A 21,196-nucleotide genomic window follows, 5' to 3' on the forward strand; every position below is an offset into this window, starting at 1 on the left:
TTAAAGATAAGTCCGTAATTTATTATATTTCGAACGTGCATTAAATGCAATACGCATTTACTTTGAATCAAAATTTCCGCGTAATAAACTACAATTTTCATTCAAAGCATGTAGAAATGGAACTACTACCTATGACCAGATACATGTAGCTCAATTTTTTCCTATTTTCCATGAAATTTAATATCATATATCTAGCATTTGAATATTAGAAAAATGTCAACTACGAAATATAAAAAATAGGTGTTACATAAGAATGTTGCTAGAGTTTCAAAATTTATTGATTTGATGATCAGTAAATTTAGATTTATAAATCATAGAAATTATACTAGAATTGTTTGCTTTTCTCAAAAGAATAATACTTGACGGGGGTTGGCACTCATTCCATTTTATATTTACTTTCTTATTTGTAAGTGTTTTATTGTGGCGAAAAACAATTGAAATGTTTATCCAATGATGTTTTTGATGTAAGATTTCATAATTTCAGTTTAATAATATTTTCTGTAGTCAGAGAGTGTTTGTTTTCATACAAACCAAAATAACTAGACATGTAAAATAATATCAAAAATTTAGAAAAACAGAAAAAGGAATGTGAGCGTCGAGCACTAGGATGCACATTAATTTGGCCAGCAGAAGAACATAGTAAATGTCATCATTATTGTACGAGCGCAAAAAGGTATAACAACGATGATAACGCTCAAGCTTACAAGACTGATGCACGATCTTGAATGATATGTAAGTAAGCCTCCCCGAAAGTTGTCGCTGTTCGCGTGTGCGCGTTGCAGTGGCCGGCGTCGTCGACGCTACCGCCGCTTGCTTTTTTTACCTGTTGCTCGCGACGCGTAGCAGCCACTGTTCGCTGCGCCACGCTCGTCGGCACACCATCATATAAGAGAGATGATCAAATAAGGAAGCGCATGACTCACGAATCATAGAGTGTCAGATAAATTATTGAAAATAAAATTCGCTAGAGAAGTGAAGGAAATTAATTTTTACTTCGTACGTTTCGAAATCATTATCGGCTATCCAACAAAAAAGTATTTTGTTCTTACGTGGGGTGAACGTTACTTGAAAAAGAAGATGTCAATGTCAATTGGTAATAGTGCGTTTTTTCTAATTACCATGACGATGGCGATTCTTTTGTGCACAATATCCGGCTCATTTAGTCACGCGCTTGGCAAAAGGAACATCGGGGCTGCTGAAAATAATGCCGTAGATTATCCAGACTACAAGTTGAAGGTAATAGTACATAATAGTAGGATGACAAAGTAGGTGTCCGTCTACTTGATTTGATTTATTCACTTTGGTATGGATCAACCATCTGATAATTTCATTTGAATAGTCAATTACGTACTACTTAATATACGAATAATTTGCCGAAGTCATTAAAAGCAAATAATAACATGATTACTATTTATTAACTACACAATAAATAGAAACGTATCTGTTAGTCGCTAATGAAAAAATATTTTTACATTTGTAGTAATTAGTTATTATATTGCCCACAATTATACAATATTTGAAGCACATAATTGCGTTTTGTTTTTCTACACGAAGAACAGCGAATGAAATATGTTTGTGTAAAGTAGGCCGATTAATGTAGACAAAGTTTAAGAACCACTGAGTGGAGTATTGCTATAAAGTTAGAAAATAGATGAGATAGCTGGTAAAATGTTAACTTGCATACAATGGAAATAAGCAAACCTCGAGCAATCTTGAAATACAATTTCATCTTAATGGATTTGTGCTTTGCAGCGCATGAAAACTTTGCTTTAAGCAAGAAGTGTTAATTGTATACAAAGACTTTTCTTATCAAAACTTTCTGTGTACTGTTGAGAGCAATTAATTTAAAAAGTAGTTAATGCCAGTATATAAAATTATATATTTCCCTGTTACCCTTAAATTTTTTTAACCAATGTGACATTTCAGATACAAATTAAATATATTCTTTTTAATATTATTTTTATTATTTGAGTTTGAATGAGACATTATCGTGTCATTGTTGACATTAATTTAGTGAAATCATTTAATAATGAAACCGTGAAATATACCATAATTACGTTAAATTATGAAAGACATTGCAGATAATTATAACGGATTAATGGTACTAGATCTAATCCAGATGAATTTCCATTAGAAATGATAGCACTTCTCAAATGCTAAACATTGAGATCATTACTAGATTTTTTCACAATAAAAAATTGTCCAACAAAATTTAAAAAACCTTTTTTTTCCTAATTTTTTCCTACACAAAAGAATTAGTTTGTTTTACTAATTTTCTTTTAAAAATCGTATCTTAAATAGTTTCAAATTTTCTTGAGGAGTAGAATGTTTTGCAACTAAGAAATAATTTACATTTATAAATAATATGAATATCATAAATAATCAGATAACAATATCATTCGATTACCGTTATTCGATTACTCATAATTTCTTATAATTTTCAAAATTCATATTATTACCGTATAGATTGTCTTATAAAAAATTTACAGGCGGCGATCCCTAAAGTTTCATAAATAAAAGTATTCAAATATATCACTACAGTTTGATAAAAAACATATTTATGCGATATCAAGGGAACTTGCCAATTATAGAACTTCTTTAGAGAAAAATTTCCGAAGCAAAAAAGTAATGTTAAAAATATAATTCCGTTTATGTTTTTACACAAGAATGTCTCCATTGATGTTTAAATACACGTAGATCTCATAGGATTTATTAAAGTCCGTATATACCATCGACAGATGCGCATCTTCAAAGTTGCGCGAGATTGCAAATCGTGGAAGTAATTAAGCCTCGCGTGAGTTTGTCGAACGCGCGTACGACTCGTTATTGCTGGCCTTAGCGACTTAAGGAGAGACCCGTACCGCAAATATCTTTAACCAATCGTAACTCGAAGGCTAAACTATTAATAATTTTATGGTACAACTGCTACTGCGTCAATTCCTTCTGACGTATCATTTATCAGTATATCTCGAATTATTAATGTTACCCCTCGGATAAACACATTTTTTCTAACGCGTGTACGTCATCATGCTTATCAGAAAAAGATTTTTCATTGGAAATTAGAAAAAATAATAAAAGCTAATTTATCATAAAATTTATGTAGCATTAACGTGTGATATTGTTTAATTATAACTCCTACACATTTTATTACTTAATTACGACTCTATTACGTTGGAAAATCAAAATTTCACTTTTTGATTATTATCTTATTATTCACTAGCAGAAATGAAATTATTTTTCACTAGCAGAAATGAAAAGGCTCATTTACAATTATTTTTTACTTCAGGTAGCACTTCACGGAACATTGTTATTTAAAAATTTTTATTAAAATCACAAAGAGTATTTGAATATATCCTAGTATTCTAGGAAAATTTTCCGACGTTGCAAAGTTCAACTATTGAATACGAGGTAATATTAAATTGCACAATAAGAATAATTGGGTGCAAATAATGTATTCTGAGATATAGAATTAACTTAAGTACTAGTAATACTCTCAGTCATTGAATATGTTTCGGTATTACACTATGTATTCATACGTAGCTAGTAAAAATTTGCATAGCTCGTATTAGTCGTAGTAATGTGCGTTGGGCTTAACTTCCTTACTTTACCAGACTTAACGCATTTTTTATTTACGTTACACTTTTACGTCGACTCTGTTACTGATCAAAAGATATTTAACCCTCGTGCCTGACGAAATACGTTTAAACATTCAACCAGAGCTGTAAAGGGCGTGTAGTCGTGGGATTTTCGATGACGTCTATTCGCTATATTGGATATTGTCATTTCTCATTGGACATTTAGAAAACTCGAACACCTACACTGCAATGCCTACGATTCTCTGCAATTTTCACACAAATTCAAGTAGACTTGCAATAATTTATATCTATTTAATTGATATCAATAATTCAAAGACGCTATTACTTGTTAATATCATCATCATTTTGTTTGGAAAGTTTCCTAAGTGTGTTTCAAAATATTTAGAATCATTTACTGGTTTGAGTGAACGCTTTTTAATTTAATACTTATACTCTGATCCCAACATTTACCGAAGCAAAAATACATAGAATTAAACTGTACGAAGTACCATATTAGCTCAACAACAAAAAAATGCTCTATTCATCCATACACATTTTCCATTGAAAAATACATTGAACCAATATCGTATGTTAATATAGCTAATAGTGGTCCATTCATATCCCGCAAACGTAAACTTTAACTGTGGAACTTTATTTATTGAGTTACAGTTTGAATTGTACATACCTCACGCAGTAACCTTAACTTTGACTACAGAACAAAATTCACACCTACGGATACGACTGAGGATATTCTTTATTCATGCACACGATGCGGGTTACGTACATTCATTGCATTAAGCCCTGAGTGCTAATATTTATGCTGCTTATCAGAGTTGTATAGAATCTTTATTGTAAAACAACAAAATGAAAAACAATGTGAAAAACAACTAGAAAACATCAACGCAAATCAACAAAATAACTTACGAATTATTATAGCACGAAAGTACTATGGCCAGAACAAATGCGTGTGGTCGACTGATCTTATCATATAATTCAGTCTTATATATTCTGCGTTCAATCTTTAAGTAGACCATTTGGCGTTAAACAGTGGAAATTAAAAGGTTTCTCTACCGTAATAACAAAAAAACCATAATGATAAAATTATCATCATTAACATTTTTTCGTCGTAAATTACCATTTAAGGGCCCTGGAAAGTCTCTTTAACTGTAACACCTTATTTATTCAAAATGTTTGGTTTGCCATGACTGAATGCAAAAAAAAGTTTGGATGTATCATTTTTTTTACTTTAGATCAGTATTCGAGATTAAATGAACAATTTTTCAAATTAGTCAATTTTACTATTTTTAAGCAAACTTTTTTTAAATTTATCCAAAATAAATTCTGAAATAAATTGATACTTACAAACTATTTATTAGAAATATCAAAATTATGGTGTACTAAAAATAGTTCTATTAATTAATATCAATAGAGATTCAAAAATTGTAATAATAAAACTAGCTATCAAGATTCGCTTTGTGAATAAAAAACCTAATTTTTTTAATTCAAAACGATACAAAATGTACAGGCGGAATCAGTTGCAATGACAAAGACAAAAAATTATCAACCAATTTCGTATCGTTTCTTATGCACATTTCCGTTTTTATAATTATACTTCCGCTTTTCAATAATTATAGAAATACGGCCAGATTCACATCTACATTTGACTTGCCGTATTTTACGTTTCTCTCTCGCTCTCTCTCTCTCTCTCTCGCTCTCTCACTCTCTCGCTATCTCTCTCTCGCTCTCTCACTCTCTCGCTCTCTCTCTCACTCTCTCTCCCTCTCTCTCTCTCTCTCTCTCTCTTTCTCTCTCTCTCTCTGTGAATGAGTTTTTTTCCCGTAACTTATACGAGGCACTACAGACATCTAAAACAAAACGATTTTCTATAGGTAACCCTGCGGGAGCGTCGGACACCGATTTATCTCTAAAGTTCAATAACGCTGATTGCTTTGGATAGATAGATATATAGGTACTAACTAAAAATTTTAAATGTGTTTATATGGTTTCTACAAAGAAGTTTGATGTAGAAATCACTCCATTTTCACTTTAATAGAAGTATATTAAGTAGAACTGTTCAAATTAAATTTATAATAACCATAATCAATTAAAATTCATAAAAATCATTTTTAATAAAAAAAATCATCATTGTATTTCTATTGTTGAAATATTTAATGTTTAATACAAGTCGATTGTGTCGTTTTCATTGTAAGTCTAATAATATATTTATTAGTTAAAAAAAGAGGAAGTCATGCTTTTGATAATCAATTGAAATTGAAATTCCAAGAATATTAGTTAGTATTTCCATTCACTACTCAAATATTTGAACAAAATAACAACTCAATGTGTGTGCATTTACGGTACTGCTAACATTTCATAATATTTGCGAGTCTTATTTTTTCTTCGTATATAAATCTTTGAAAAAAGCTCATACAATAGCTCATACAATAAAAATTAATATTTTCTTTTCGAAATATTGAATTGAAATCGATGTAAATAATATTTCAATAATAAATATATTAAATTTGTAGTATCCAATCACTATAACAATAAGCACATATTAAAAGTTATTATTTTCTTTCGAAATGTATTTCGAAATGTTGATATTAGTGCCTATTTCATGTTGTATTAAATGATAACTCAGAATTTTATGTTAATGTTTTTATTTCATATTTAAGAATTGATAAAACTTTGTATAAAATATCTCAGTTGAAGCTACGATCGATCCATTTGAAAAAAGTAATCTTAATGACAAAAAAAATAGTTTAGGACTGTAGTTACTGCAACATATATATTTTTTTTATTTCAGAAACCAATGACTAAAAGAGCAGCGCTTCTACTTGATAGATTACTAGTAGCTCTGCAGAAAGTTGTAGATAACGATGAGTTGGGAAAAGGAGGCGTATCTGGATCGTATGTAAATTCATTGCAAGACTATCCTGATATATCTGATTCGCCAAGAATGCAATTAGGTGATGAAAAAACGGTACTATTAAATATATTAACGACCTATTTATTATTATTAAATTTTTAGTTTTTAAAATTAAAAACAAACCAAATAAAACAAAAATATTACTATTTTTATTCCCAAATTTAAAAAAATAATCAAACAGACTGCATATCAAGATACTTTAATAATCTGTTGTAGATGGATCTCCAACGTCGAGGACAAGCTAAAGGTCGCGTTTATTGGCGCTGTTACTTCAATGCAGTGACGTGTTTCAAAAGAAAGTAATCACCCGTCAGGAACCACTTCAAAAACAACCATTTCTTTGGCAATTATAAATTTCTTTCCTAAATTCCAACAAAATCAAAAACTTGCTGTTACATAATACTTCATATGCGGAAAGTTCATTGACTACTGTTATCTACGTTAACTTAAAGGCATTATTCATTATAATTAATAGACGTTGAATGTTAAATTATAAATTTGAAAAATGATTACACATTTTGGTTTAAAATTTCCAATTATAATACTTGTTCTGATTAGTAGAGATAACGCCGATTCCAAATATATAATTATTTTGTATAAAGTGAATGAATTATATTTAAAGATCTAGAAGTATTAAAACTGTATATTATTAAATACATTATTTTGTTAAATTGAGTTTTTGATTATTTGATTCTATTACTTTAAAAAAATGCGTCATTTCGAAATATCTATGTATCATAATACGCCTCATTTTATAATTTCTAAGTGATAATACATTGAAATTAAAAAAATTAAGGTTGACATAGTAAGTGTAGTTTAATTACAGTGGATTATTGTGGGCATTATTGTCTGAAATTTTTATTGAAAAATTAAGAAAATAAATCTATTTTATGAGCCAGAGTATAAAAATGGAAAATATATCTTTACAAATTTCATTAATTTCCAATAAAACATTTGCTTAAAAAGTTATACTGCATGAACTTAAAAAATTTTGTGATAGTTTATGAATCTTATTATGCATTGTTCTACTTATAAATATAAAATGATAAGGAGAATATATGACTGATAATAATTATGTGCCGTATAACATCTATGTCATATATACTGAAAAAATATTTGAACAGAACAAATTTTAATTCTTGTATAATATTAGCATTGTTTCAGTTAAATATAATATAATTATCAATAAAATTCAATTTCCAAAACCATATATAATTTTTAATCATTAATAGTTTCATAACAATCTGTTGCTTATGATTATATACTTTTATAAGCTTAGTGATAAGCTATAACAATATAATGTTTAATCTACATGTTGCAAAAGAGAAGATTTTATTTATAATTACGTTATATTTACAATTTCAAATCCTTTTTAAACTAACCTTTCGTTTTTAAACTAAAATCAAGCAATAAATAATTTAATAATCCTTTGGATATTTTTGAAAACTGAAAATTAAATTAATTATAAATTATATTTTTAACCCACTTATTGAATTAAAATCTATTTTATTATTCGTTGCATTTTGAATGTTAAATAACTGGTAAAAAAGATTTCTTCATACTGGACCAAATCGAGTATTTCGCATCGAGATCTGTCTGCCTTCAGGTCGTCCACTCTAGTTCGCGCTTTGTATAAGGTCTATTCGCAGTATGGTATGGCTAAATCGAAGCGACCACTAACCAGTTTGAGAATGAATGAAAGCGGCGAACAGACCTTACATGAAGCGGGAGGCAGATGAATGACTTGAAGGCAGTCAGTAAACAATTTCGAAGTGAACTGTTCAATTTGGCACAGCACTAAGGTTAGGACGGTGCCGAGGTGTTTTGTCAATCGGAAATTGGAAACAACTTTATAAAAATTAAAGTTAAAAATCTGTTAAAGTTAAAAAGTTACATAGATTTAATATTTGTTAAGTAGGTAAGTGAAGACTTACTTGCACAGGTTAGTGTATTCTAAGTTTGTTTCATTACGAATTACTTATCCAATTTTGGTTTTCAATTCTAACCTAATAATATAAAAATCTCAAATTTCAACAAAAACTATATTTTAATAATTGCAGTGTGCAAAGATGACTGGATCAGAGGCAATGGTTATGACAGTACCTAGTACAGAAAAAGCAGCAAACAATCCTTTGGAACAATTTGTTTTGCTTGCCAAAAGTGCTAAAGGAGCTGCTGCACTGGAATTAATAAAGCAAGCTGTTGAAACTCCTGGAGTTAATGTATTTGGTGAACTCTTAGATATGCCTAACATCAAAGAGTTGAAAGATGGTCCACATGACAATTATTGGCGCACACTAAATTTATTTGCTTATGGAACATATAAAGAGTACTTGGAAAATAAAAATCAGTTGCTTGACCTAACACCAGCTCAAAAGAAAAAGTTGCAGCATTTAACAATTGTAACATTAGCAACAAAGTCTAAATGCATACCTTACTCTATACTTCTAGAAGAACTTGATATTAAAAACGTTAGAGATTTGGAAGATTTAATAATTGAGGCTATTTATGCTGATATCATTCATGGAAAGTTGGATCAGAAAAATTCTCAGCTGGAAGTAGATTATGCAGGTCTTGGTCGAGATGTAAGATCAGCCGACACTGGTGCTGTTGTTGAAACTCTTGCAGAATGGGGAGAAACTTGTAGTGCTATTTTGGGTTGCATTGAACAACAAGTTGTACGGGCTAATACAGAGAAACAGCATGCAACTCAACACAAAGATAAAATACAACAAGATGTTAGTTTTTTAATTAGTACTATAGTCTAAGCATTAAATTAAATTGTAGTAGTTGGTAAATTTTTTTGTTCATATCCATGCTTGCTCTTTGATAGAAGGAAATACAAGCTGTTTTGTTAAATTTTTGTATTGGTATATTCTTTATATAGCTTATATAGATCTATTTAATTAATTAAAGAATTATTTATATTAACTTAAACAACTTTAATTTAGCCAAATAATCACATGCAATTTAGTAAGTTTATATATGCAAGTGGATAAAACATTTATTTCTTTTCAGATTGCTAATATAAAGAAGACTCTTGCCGTTCAGTCAGGAAGTGGCGTTCAAGAAGCAGATATGATCGCTGGTGGTTCTGGTTCTGGAAATAGCGAACGAGAAGCTTTACCACTTCCCCTAGATGCCAAGAAAAAACAACATAAAGGAAAAGGTATCAGAGGAAGCACCAAGTTTTGGAAAACTTAAATTTGTTTCTGCAGGTACATTTTGATGTTCACGTCAAATAACTAACATTACCGAAAAAATCGTAAAAATATGTATCTTGGTCTGATAACAAAGAATTCTACAGTTCAAAGTTTAAGCTAGACTGTTGATGTGTAAAAACAAGATTACGTAAATGCTTGTTTATGCAGTATTTATCAGTAATGATTAACAAAAATATTTTATACTTGCATTTAGATAATAATGAATGATTTTTATTCTCAGATGTAATACATGTAAATCCCTATAAAAGATTACTCACATGAAAATGAAAAATTTTGTATCATACTACAGCCATGAAAAAAAAATTTTCAATATTAAATCTTTTCTAGGAAATTAAGCACCTTGACATATTGCCTCTGTCAATAAATGCTCTAAGAATTTTTTTTTACTATTAAATAAGAGTTAGTTATATTTAATAAAATTATCTTTGTTTGCCAAAAATGTTAAATATATAATAATTAATTGTAATAGTATATTGAAAGTATTTAAAAAAAATAATAATTAACTTAGTCTTTGTAATGAAATTTTATTCGATAACATAAGGCTCACTAGGTTTTCTTGCAAATATTAAAAGAAAGAATATTATTCTGTTATTTCATTTCTTTTATTTATTAATCACCTTTTTTTAATAAAAACATAATCATCTCACAAACTTAAATTATAATAAAATTTTTCTTATTCAAACATTCATAAAGTTTACTTTTTGCACCTGAACTTCTTGTTAAATTTTTATCAATACTATTTATTGGCATTTTTTATTAATGAACAGTAGATTTTTATGTTTATACTATGTGATAGATAACTTAATTATATTTGTGAGTTTTAAACATTTATTATCTTTAAAAACTTATTTACAATGAGTAAGTTTTTATTTTTACAGTAGTACACGTACAGACAAGTTGATGCCTGAATCAGAAACATTAAAAAATAATAGCGAGTCTTTGTAATTTGATGATTACGTAATTAATATATTAGTTTATGAAAACTTATAGTTTTTATTCCGGCTTAATTTCTAGTATTCAGTTTATATATTTTTTATAAATATCAACTATTATATAATAATTATCACATAACTGTACAAAGATCAAAAAGATTTTATTACAGTAGAGATTGAAAATATATTTACACCTTTTAACTATAACATAATCAGTAACATACAAATATTATAAAATAAATCATGTGATAATTAGGCGTTGAGGATTTGATTCAATATTATTCCTAAACATTAATAGTTTGTTAATTTCATTTCAAGCAGATTAAGAGTATAGTGCTCAAAATTACTCAAAGTCTGCAAACATGGCCCTCGAAATATGGATTTCACAGTATTTTAATTCATTTATGCAAATGCATAATAGTTTACTACAAAAAATAGTACAATAGAATATTTTTTGATTGAATAAAATTATAAATAAATTTGAGTTTTGGCGTGTGATACTTACAAATTTTCTAAATATAACATGTTTCGAATTCAACTAAAGGAATAAATTATTAGGTACAATCAAATTTTAATAAATTCGTTTTAATATTGCGAACACCGAAGTAATCACTCTAATGTAATTTTGTTTATTGAGATATATAATCTAATTTATAGAGAAATAGAAAATCTACGTTGCATTCAGTTTGTAAAAGTATGTACCTGTATTCGTATTTGAAAATCTAATTTTTTTTGCAATTCCTACAGTCTGCAGAGTAGAATCGAAAGTATTGAACGTAGATGTCAAGAGAATCATAAATATTTATTTGATTGATTCCTTGACTGAAAACTTTCGTTTCTACTAATTTATTTTACAGCTACAAGCAAGTAGTTTTAGTTCTACCTAAACTTATGTCAACACATATTAGGCTACTTATTTAACTACTACTATCACATATATAAATTTTATATTACAATTAAGTGAGCGATCGTTTGTATAGCAATTAAAACTGATATCGTTTTTCATATTTCCATAATCAAAGTTCAGAAATGTTCAATGTACATATTTCATTTCACATAAAAATTTTCAATAATAAAGAAATATTTTATTTCTCTGATAATTTCTTTTTTTAATTGATAAATTATATATTTTCTAGAATAATCAGTTTCACCATCAGTTATACTTACATATGACTAATATAGAAAATTTAATAAACAATGCGAGAAGTTCTAATGGAAAATATATTTTATATGCATTCACATATTTTCGAGATATTTACAAATTAAGATTTCATAAATTGTTTTAAAATCTGAGAAAGAAAATTTATTTTTCATTTTTTTATTGAATTAATGGATCTAAAATCATAAGTATACTACAAAAGTAATAAAATTTAACTATGTTAAATTGCATATTTTTCCGATACCCATTATTCAAAATTAGATCGTTTTAGGCCTGTATTGAAACATTGCCATTGAAGTTATCAATTTAGAAATACATTGTTGACCTCCAAATCGTATTTACAAATACTTTCTAATTAATCGTGTCTTTGATGCTGAACCAATTATTTACAATACGAGAAATGGTAAATATTTATAGAAATTTTTTACGCCCTTTGATTTGATTAGCAGATAAAATGTAACACGTATAATCCTCTGAGTCAAACGTCCAGACGTTCAAACTTGTAAAAAATTTAAACAAAGTAAATAGAAATTTCAATCATTTAATTATAAAACTACTATCTTTCATAGAGGAAATCGTAATTTTTAATCTGGTGTATTTTATCTCATCGAAGCTGTATAGTAGATGTAATATACAAACATTTTTATATACATGTTAACTATTCAAGTCTTAGATTTTCAATATAGTGTATTTATCTGTCATTTTTTCTTTTGACTTAAAATTTATTTACACTTAGATGCTAACTGACGTCCTTTCATTTATTACTGTTTATTAGTCACAATTGCTAATTTGTGATAGAATATGAATTTGAGCGATACTTTAAATTACAATGATTTAGAATAGTTCAACAATTTATTGCAATATATTTGCATCTCAGTAAAGCCACTAATTAGACACTTTATTAAAAAATTTTTCCAACTGATGTTTTGATCCTCAACAAAATAAGTTAAGATAAAACAATCGTCTTAATCGATGTTTACTTTTACGTTGCATACTGCTTTCTCTCATTTATGTTAAGAAATATTTTTAATGAAGTGACATTGATATTACTAGCCACTATGTTCTTATAGTTGAACATTATGATAATAATTTCAACTTAAATTTTTTAAATGATCTCAAAAAATATTATGAAATCTTCCGCAAAATCGATCACATTTTAGTTGATTTATATCAGCAAATTAAAAATTCTAATATAGATAAAAAATTATAAATATTGCTTCTCGCCATTATCGAAACTAATACTATAATAGTTTTAGTTGTGAAATGTGAAAAAAGTTGTTTTTTTAAGATTTAAGTTATTTTAAGAATTTATTTACATAGAGATGTTTGTGCGAATATTTTTTGATATTTATGAAATAGTCTTTATGCAGTTTTATATTATTTAAATGCTGTATTGTTTCTCTTTACGTATGTATGACTAGAACGACATATTGGCTTTTGACGACTAACTTATTATATTTATTAAAAAAAATGTCGCGTTACATTCAACTTGCTTCGTATATCAAGGCTATACGTACATCTTCAAGAAAAATGACGTATTTACAGCGAACTTGTTATTTGAACGAACGTGATTTCTATCTATAACATTTATAAAAAAATGTACGTATACGTTTTACATCGAAGCATATAATTTGATGTCGGTATTCTTTTGTTACTTTATTGATAATTTCCGCATTATTATTCAATAGCCTCGCGAACGGATGCATCTTCCTGCTACAAAGTCACGTCAGCTTGGCTTATAGGTCCGTTGCCAATTTTTGAGCTATTCGCTAGTTTTATTGTGCCGTCGGAGGTCTCGTTACTGTCTTTCGGCGACGTCGCCTCCGTTTTATTATTATTATTTTGCGTCTGCGTTGACGCTGTCACCAGCGAAACCTTTCGCTTGCCATTTTGCGACTCCCTCACGGCCAATTCATAATCTGCAAATAACGAGTAACAGCACGTAATTTGACGTCGTTCTTTAAAATGTTTTCCGTTGAAAAATTGTCAGTGGTGATTGAGCAAATTTTTGAATCTTCAGTCGAATCTTTTCAACTGAGAGCTTTTTCACCACCGGTAATTCTTATTTTGAGGATCGCAGTGTTTGGGAGAGAATAAATTACAAAGAAATGAAACTAAAAACTAATTGAATATTGAAAGGAAAGGTCGTGCTATTTAGGCGAGAGCGAATGACAGGAATCCTAGGGGCAGAAAATGAAAGGACGGAAGAGTGGATATATATGCAGAACGGAAACATGAATTCGCTCGTAGGTCAGGAAATATTGAAACTCAACGGGGTGTAATTCGTAGCAGAAATGCAGTGCGTGGAGGGGTGGGCGGCCAACTCACATTCGCTTTGTGTAGAGCAATCCATCGTAATGGTGACATGCCTCTGCACGGTTTTGTTTTGATCGCATGTTACTGCTGTCAGAGTGATTGGCGCCATCATGCTCGACGCATTCGTGCCCGTCACTGCCGAACTCTTTGTCGTGCTATGCCTATTGGGCATCATACTCTGCCGCACATTCCTCTCCGGTCGTATCAAGATGATGTACAGCTGTAACACACGTAGGCATAGATGAGCTCTTTTCGATTTTATTTGCTCTTAGCTTCACTAAAATAAAAACATTTCCCCTTTCTTTTTTCCTCTCTTTTACCGCTTGTGAATGCAGGCGCGAGAGCTTCTCACGTGCACCCACTCGACGACCTCATTGGGCGTGCTATTCTGTCGAACGGTGACTAACAAATACGTCAATGTAGATGTGGTGATATCAGAAGGAACGTTTTCACGAGTGACTCAACCGATGATTACGAAGCTGACACTTTAAATGCCGGCATGAAAAATTCAATGCGTATCGGGCTTTAACATCAAATAGCAATTGGCAACGCAAAAGTTCTATAACTTATATTCTTGGCGGATTTAATGATATTATGTCGCTATTGTTGTTTCAAGTACCAATTTTCACACTCAACACGATATCGAAACTTTATTTGTCACGCCCGATCACCTGAAAAAGTGCCGGGGATGGGGGGAGGGGGGTCAGAGATAGTTACACAGTATAAATAAGCCGGCGAAATAGACGAGGGCTCGTTTGTTGACAAATTACAGGCTAGAATATCAACAAACATTTGAAAAATGAGCATCTCACAGCCATGAATCTCGAGGAATTACGAAAGCTCTCGTCTGGAGAGAAGAGGAAAAAGAGAGAGAGAGAGAGAGAGAGAGAGAGAGAATGCGTATGTGTTTTGCTAAAGCTGGTAATTTACCTTCGGACTGAAGAGGCAGGCGATGGTCACAGAGGCTGAAAGGCTGATAGTCACGGACATGGAGGTAATCCTCAAGGCGACGTGATTGCCCGTACCAAAATAGAGCGGGACAAACGCCAGCCATATGACGCAGGTAGTGTACATCGTAAAACCTGCAAAACAGACGGTCTAAGTGTCGCGAAGTTTACAGCGCAGTCGTTATCTGACTGTATAAGTAGCGTAACCCGATTGCGTCCATACGTCTCCGATTTGCAACTTCGACCGCGAGACAAGGCCGCAAGTAGTTTGATTGAGTTGCACGCGAAGCCGCCGGCGAGGGGCAGAGAGAAAAGATGTGCTTCACTCACCGATGTGCTTACTTTCGTTGAAAGCCTCGGGGATCTTCCTGGTGAGCACCGCGTAAACGGTACAGACGATGATCAGTATGATAGGATAAGAGAAAGCTATCATGTAGCTGGCGTCGATGTAGCTGTTGCAGACGAGCAGGTTGTCGTCGCGCGTCGGATAGTGGTGCATCGCTTTGGCGGGGTCGATGATCATCCAGACGCCGTTGATAAGAACCTGCACGAACATCAGCATCGAGCAGATGATGAGCTGCGAGCGCGGCGATATGAAGGAAGGGCGCTTGGCGCTGTGCTTGCCCGCCCGGAAAATCCTTGCTATCCGGTTGGTCTTTGTCAGCAGCGCGGCGTACACCACCGTGAAGCAGAATCCCGCCGTGAAGCTGCCCCGTGCAAAAGGTAAAAATTTCTGAGTTCGGCCTCTTTTCTCCGCTCCGGTGCTCGTTGTTGTTATCGCTAACGAGCTTCCACCGTTTCACCGGGAAAGAGCATTCTCAGACACGAGCTGAAATTTTAATCAACGCCGGGAAGCTACTAACGCCCCAAGTTTGCTATTTTCTCCCATCTACTTCCGTTCAGTTGCTTTGCGCGGTTATAATCTACTTTGTCGGAAGCTATTGGATTACGCTTCGCTTATTAGCCTTTGGCACGGCTGAAAACGCTGCCGGTTGAGCCTGCTGTAATTTGACAATTCAACGCAGAGATCGAGCGCGCGCGATAAACTTTGGCAATCGCGGCAGGAAGATCCGTTGCAAGCCACCCAAGAATCTCAAATTCAGACAACTTTTTCAATAGTCAACTGCAAGTAAAACTTGCTGGGGAAATTCGAATCATTGGCCAAGTTGGAACGATCCAAGTTTCGAATTGTCAAAACTACTTGTCAGTATTGTCCGCAGGCGTATGACACAATAGTCGAGGGCCGAGTAGCAGCGGCAATAATGAGATCATCGCGGGAGAAAACCGAGTGAAATTAATCGAGTGCAGTTATGAAGCTAAAATATCAATCATGAAAGTTAATTTGCAGTGGAAAGAGGGAAAAAGAGCGGCTGTATTTTCCCAGTAAATAGCGAGGCTACGAGAACGCGCTCGTGAGAGAGAAAAATAGCCACTCACCGCTGTATGCCGCAGACAATATCAGACGGGCGCAGAACAAGCGCGAACGTGACTAAGTAACAAAGGAGTATGCCCGTCAGTAAAACGTAGGATAATTCTCGTCCGGAGGCTCGAACGACCGGCGTGTCGTTGTGCTTGAGAAAGACTCCACCCACGAACAGCGTCACCTGCCAAAGCCATTTCCAGTGCATCAATAATGTTATTCTTCCTCGAGTCGTGCCTCGAGGACCGCCGTCAATATCAAGAGAGCAGTCTGCCATACCAGTATGCCGATGGACGAGAACGACATCGCGCCGATCGCCCAGCCACTCTCCAATTTGAGGAACTCTTCCGGTATGTCACGGCAGAATGAATGCGTCTCGTCGGGGGTCGCTCCTTCGGGACAGTCGATGCACTGCGTCTCGTCGTCCGGATTTCGAATCTGTAATCCAGTTTCAAATTACACACTCCCGCATATTACTCCCCATTCCGCGTATGCTCTCATTTTCTTTTGGCTCCATGTCGGCTCGTTTTCATTACGCCCGAACATTCTCATCGGATTAAAAGTTAATTTCACCGCGGTATTTGAATTACAGCCATTTCATTTTCCGTTTTTCGGATTGAGATCCGCGCGCTCGCCAAGTTTCAACTTGTTTCCAAATTGACTGCTCGTGTTGCAAATTTTTTTTCTTTCAATTGGAAAAAGTAGGTTTCATGCGCGCCACAATGCGTGGAAAACAAGACCGAAAAAATAGGTCGAGCTAAGGTCGTAAAGTGAATTTTGCAGCGAGAAAGAAAAGCAGCGGCGTCCTAGCTTAAATCCTCTAGAGGTACTCTTGATCAGAGATGATTTGGTAGAAAAGCCTCTCGGCGGTGGAACAATTTCGCTAGGCTGCGCCGCTGATAATGAAGCTCCTTAAAGGAAAAGCCAGCCGAGCAACAAAAAAAAAAAAACTGAGTGAGCGAAAAAGAGTTTGTTCGTTTTCGCGAAGGCATTAGAAACTCACAGAAGGAGGCTCGATACACTAGAGTCGAAAGCACTGTATGTCTCTCAAACTGACCTGATAGTGGGTACAATTGAAGCAGTGCCAACAGCAACTCTCACCCTCGACGTATTTCTTCGCTTGGCCAAGCTCGCAGGGCAACGAGCAAACGCTCTCTGGTGGCGCCGCGTGCTCCAAACGGAATTGCACTTCTGTTTAAACCCCAACCAGAGTAAAACTACTTTAGAAATGCCGTCTCTTTCTTTCTCTCTCTCTCTCTCCCTGCCACAACTGCTAAGTGGACATTCTATTGTTTTCGGCGCCGAGACTAACTTCGAGTGTGCTTCCGCTAACGTTACTAGTTTATCGCTATATCTATCATGAAATACTACATCGACACTCCTGATTGGTTATTTATTAATAGAGGCGGCATGTCATTCAAGCCTTTTGACTTATACACACAGTCGCAATAAATACGATCGAGCTTTTTCTCTCTTTTCGAGAAAGCACTCTCGCAGTTCAGTTAATTGGCCGCCCAGTATCCATGCGGTAATCGGCTTACCTGTCATATTGAGATGAAGAGTTCCTTCCAAATACATGCCCACTCTAATCCAGCGATATTGTCCAGCCGAGGTTTGTTTGAAATGAATGATATTGTATCTAGCTGGTCCATCGCCATTACTATCGAACTTGAATTTATCACCGCTGAGACCTGAAATATTTTACGAATCTCGCATCAAACCTTATGGTTGGCTATATTTTTGCAGATTTCTTTGCTGCTTCTCTTTTTACTCGCGTTAAAACGGCGAATTATTCATATATACACACGCCAAGTAAAATACTGCTTTATAATTCTCACCTACAAATTCTACTTTACGCAGGTATTTCAGGAGCTCCTCGCCCTTCGTTGGCTTCATTTCGTCGCATAATCCCGGCTTACCGTGGCACAGATCTCGATGCATATCACTGCAAAATTTCAAACGATTAGCATTCACGCAGAAAAGAACAACATTGTCAACGCATTAATTGCTCTGATTTTCTCACCGAAACGCATAGGCGAACGCCATAACAGCGTCCGATACGAACTGCAGTTGATTTTCAAACGCCATTTCACCTTTGTTCAAGCGCTCTTTGGTCGTGCAAAAATTATCGTATTTACTATTGTACGGAGTTAACGATGAGTTAGGATAGCGGCATTTGAAGTGATCCTCCCAAAACTCTGTAATTACCAGTTATTTATGCTAGTTACATATACCAGTACGGTTATCTAGTATATGTGCGTGGCGTGCGAGGATTTCAGTTGCAAATAAATGCAGCGCTACTACGCATGAGTTTGCAGCGAAACTATGTAAATTAGTCAAGAAAATAAGAAATTCAATTTTTTGCTTCCGGAAATTTGATTGAATAAAACACCTTATTTTATATATACATAAATTAAAGATGCAAATGAAAGCGCGAGAAAGTTGGAGAATGCTAAAGAGAACAACACTGTGGTATATGTGTAAGTGTGCACGTTTTCTAGTCTTTGACGTGGAGTCGTGACCTGGCGGAATATTCTATTTTTTTTTCTCACTTACTTTCAAGCTTCTTACACAAATGCAGGAATAGAAAAGTCACGTGCACATTTGTTTGAGATATTGAGAGTGAGTGAAATAGAGAAAGGAAGAGAGAGAGAGAGATAGAAAGAGAGGAAGGGGCGTAAGGAAGGGATATTTGAAACATCATTATCGTCGCATAAAAGCGTCAACCGGAAATCGGGTTACATCGATGCGCTGTTGCGCATGCAAAAATATATTTTCAGGAGAATATACGCGACGACGAATGAATAGATAGGAGAGAATCACTAATGCAAATTTTTTATTCCTGCCTGGGAACTGACTCGTCTACTTTTGCATTTATAACGTCTTTGCTCAATGTCTAGCTACATGGTTTGAGTAATGTTCGCTCATGGTACACTAATTCTCGTGACATTAACTTTGATGTCAAAATTGATGCCAGCTAGATTATCAGACACATTTAAAGTCAGTTCAAATTCGATAAAACGAAAATGTAACATATTAGTGCACGTCAACATAGGAAATTTACTATGCGCTAAAGAAATGTTTCTGTACCTCAGTGAGGTTTACAGAATAACCTAATTAGAGTAATAGATCCAATTCTGTACTTCAACGTACATTTACTTAATGAACACTTAGATTCACTTATTAATGTAAAGAATAAAGAGATAAACGCATACACACGGTATAGTAATATTGCATGCAAAAAAAGCCTTAACACGACTTTGCTTTTCTTTTCATAAAAATATGGAAATGGAAGTTCTTTTGTGACGCGCAATCATAGCTCTATCGTATTCCTTGAAAATGCGACCAGAAAGAAATTTACAGGCAGCGAGACGGCGAAATTAGTAGTACTGTTTTTCGTTTCACGAGAACAATAAGAAAGAGAAGGTAAAAGAAGGAGATAATCCGAGGCTAAGAAAAGTTAATAAACCATCGTACCGATGACGGGAACTGTCTGTACAAGATATTAATTAAGGTCAATTCTAATTATACGCTTCTCACGCAATGACACTTTTAATTAAAACTAAAAGCTTCTAAAATAACGCCGACGTTTGTTCATAGTATTGATATTAAAATTTGTTTTTTTCTATTGAATAAACAATCGATATTGAATTTGTGCTATTTTTAATTAGGTTATATTCAATCATATCTTAATATTATATCGACATTCCTAAAATTCCAGTTAAAAGCAAACAGAACCAAAGAAAAGGACGAAAGACAAAAAAGTAGCTGCAGAGCTGCAGACAGACACGTTGAACTAGACATGAAAAATCACTATGAGGTCTATGCATAAAGGTCGAGTCGAAAAAGTGAGTAGTGTGAAGAAGAATGGGAGACAAAAGGGGACGTACGGGCAAAAACAAGACATCAGTCACTCACCGACAAACCAAGGATTCCTCTTATTGTTCTCCACGGTGAGATTCAAGAAGTAGTCTTCGAAGCCCTCTACAGGATTCGCCTGCGGTTGAACAGACAAAGTACCCTCAACTTCAGCCTCGTTACCGTCACTGACCAAACCACGAGCGCTCCAGCCATCGCTGCCAATCCATGAGAATGCGCCTGTGGCGTTGTTACGACGTACCGCTCTCATCAAACCTGCCACTTCTTGGTCCGAACCGTAGATTATGCAACCTGCAAAAATCACTTGATATTCCCTTAGCTAACGTTTGCGCGCGCGTTCATACACACGCGCGCGCACACATACACACACGCAAGCAGCTAACTCAGGTTAACTTATAAGCGCCAACAAAGTTTGCATCATTTTTATGACCTAGCGAGCTCTCTGAGCTGCAAGCAAACTTGTACGGTGCTTATAACTTCCAGCTCAGATTTTTACCTTTTAACTTTGCCTCCCCTCCTCTTCCCCTGAGACTTGTGCCCGAGCCGAGATCTTTTCGAACCCTGGCACTTTTTAATGAAACTGGTTTTTACTGTTTTTTTTTCAGCTTACACTTTATCTTGAGCTTCGAATTATTTTTCAGTACGATACATCAAGACAATAGTTGTAGAGCAAGATTTTTTTTCAATTAATTACAAGTGATTTTATTTTTTACGATAAGTGATTTTATCGTTTACTTTCTATAAAGAAATAATGAAGGTTTTAATCTGCGAGTGACCTATTTAGAGATGGATAGTACGAAGTTATAAGGTCGCGT

General features: G+C 33.6%; 3 protein-coding genes across 6 annotated transcripts in view; 2 read left to right on the forward strand and 1 right to left on the reverse strand.

The window, feature by feature from the left end:
• The first annotated feature begins 877 nt into the window (after positions 1-877).
• LOC131666202 (uncharacterized) lies at positions 878-7,529 on the forward strand. Its single transcript, XM_058938642.1, has 3 exons — positions 878-1,236; positions 6,382-6,558; positions 6,721-7,529. The coding sequence occupies exons 1-3, from the start codon at positions 1,078-1,080 to the stop codon at positions 6,805-6,807; spliced, it is 423 nt and encodes a 140-aa protein (XP_058794625.1). The 5' UTR covers positions 878-1,077; the 3' UTR covers positions 6,808-7,529.
• Positions 7,530-8,252: 723 nt separating this feature from the next.
• LOC131666198 (COP9 signalosome complex subunit 7b) lies at positions 8,253-10,167 on the forward strand. Of its 2 annotated transcripts, none has more exons than XM_058938636.1 (3): positions 8,253-8,446; positions 8,565-9,242; positions 9,523-10,167. In XM_058938636.1, exons 2-3 carry the CDS (start codon positions 8,574-8,576, stop codon positions 9,706-9,708), a joined length of 855 nt encoding a protein of 284 aa, XP_058794619.1. In that variant the 5' UTR covers positions 8,253-8,446; positions 8,565-8,573; the 3' UTR covers positions 9,709-10,167. The 2 variants fall into 2 exon arrangements, with proteins under 2 accessions (XP_058794619.1, XP_058794620.1); XM_058938637.1 differs by having other exon boundaries at positions 8,253-8,422.
• Positions 10,168-11,845: 1,678 nt separating this feature from the next.
• LOC131666197 (metabotropic glutamate receptor 2) overlaps positions 11,846-21,196 on the reverse strand; it is a 122,685-nt gene continuing 113,334 nt past the window's right edge. For 2 of the 3 annotated variants that reach the window (XM_058938634.1, XM_058938635.1), the window contains exons 6-16: positions 20,421-20,672; positions 18,526-18,700; positions 18,341-18,447; positions 18,044-18,193; positions 17,560-17,693; positions 16,782-16,940; positions 16,520-16,686; positions 15,413-15,789; positions 15,066-15,217; positions 14,148-14,355; positions 11,859-13,738 (exon numbers count right to left, since the gene is read on the reverse strand). In XM_058938634.1, the coding sequence (XP_058794617.1) occupies positions 13,533-13,738; positions 14,148-14,355; positions 15,066-15,217; positions 15,413-15,789; positions 16,520-16,686; positions 16,782-16,940; positions 17,560-17,693; positions 18,044-18,193; positions 18,341-18,447; positions 18,526-18,700; positions 20,421-20,672 (2,087 nt within the window). In that variant the 3' untranslated portion in view covers positions 11,859-13,532. Of the gene's footprint in view, positions 13,739-14,147; positions 14,356-15,065; positions 15,218-15,412; positions 15,790-16,519; positions 16,687-16,781; positions 16,941-17,559; positions 17,694-18,043; positions 18,194-18,340; positions 18,448-18,525; positions 18,701-20,420; positions 20,673-21,196 lie in introns of all 3 variants that reach the window. The other variant, XM_058938633.1, reaches the window with a different exon arrangement.

Source organism: Phymastichus coffea, unplaced genomic scaffold (genome assembly GCF_024137745.1).
Source record: "Phymastichus coffea isolate CEN01 unplaced genomic scaffold, Cenicafe_Pcof_1.1 PCOF00057, whole genome shotgun sequence".
In the NCBI taxonomy this organism is placed as follows: domain Eukaryota; kingdom Metazoa; phylum Arthropoda; class Insecta; order Hymenoptera; family Eulophidae; genus Phymastichus; species Phymastichus coffea.

Excerpts from the sequence above, each read along its gene's own strand:
- LOC131666198 (XM_058938636.1), top strand. The coding sequence starts at position 8,574 with ATGACTGGATCAGAGGCAATGGTTATGACAGTACCTAGTACAGAAAAA. Across the intron at positions 9,243-9,522 it reads AAGATAAAATACAACAAGAT|ATTGCTAATATAAAGAAGAC; the intron begins GTTAGTTTTTTA and ends ATTTCTTTTCAG.
- LOC131666202 (XM_058938642.1), top strand. The coding sequence starts at position 1,078 with ATGTCAATGTCAATTGGTAATAGTGCGTTTTTTCTAATTACCATGACG. Across the intron at positions 1,237-6,381 it reads ATCCAGACTACAAGTTGAAG|AAACCAATGACTAAAAGAGC; the intron begins GTAATAGTACAT and ends TTTTTATTTCAG. Across the intron at positions 6,559-6,720 it reads AATTAGGTGATGAAAAAACG|ATGGATCTCCAACGTCGAGG; the intron begins GTACTATTAAAT and ends AATCTGTTGTAG.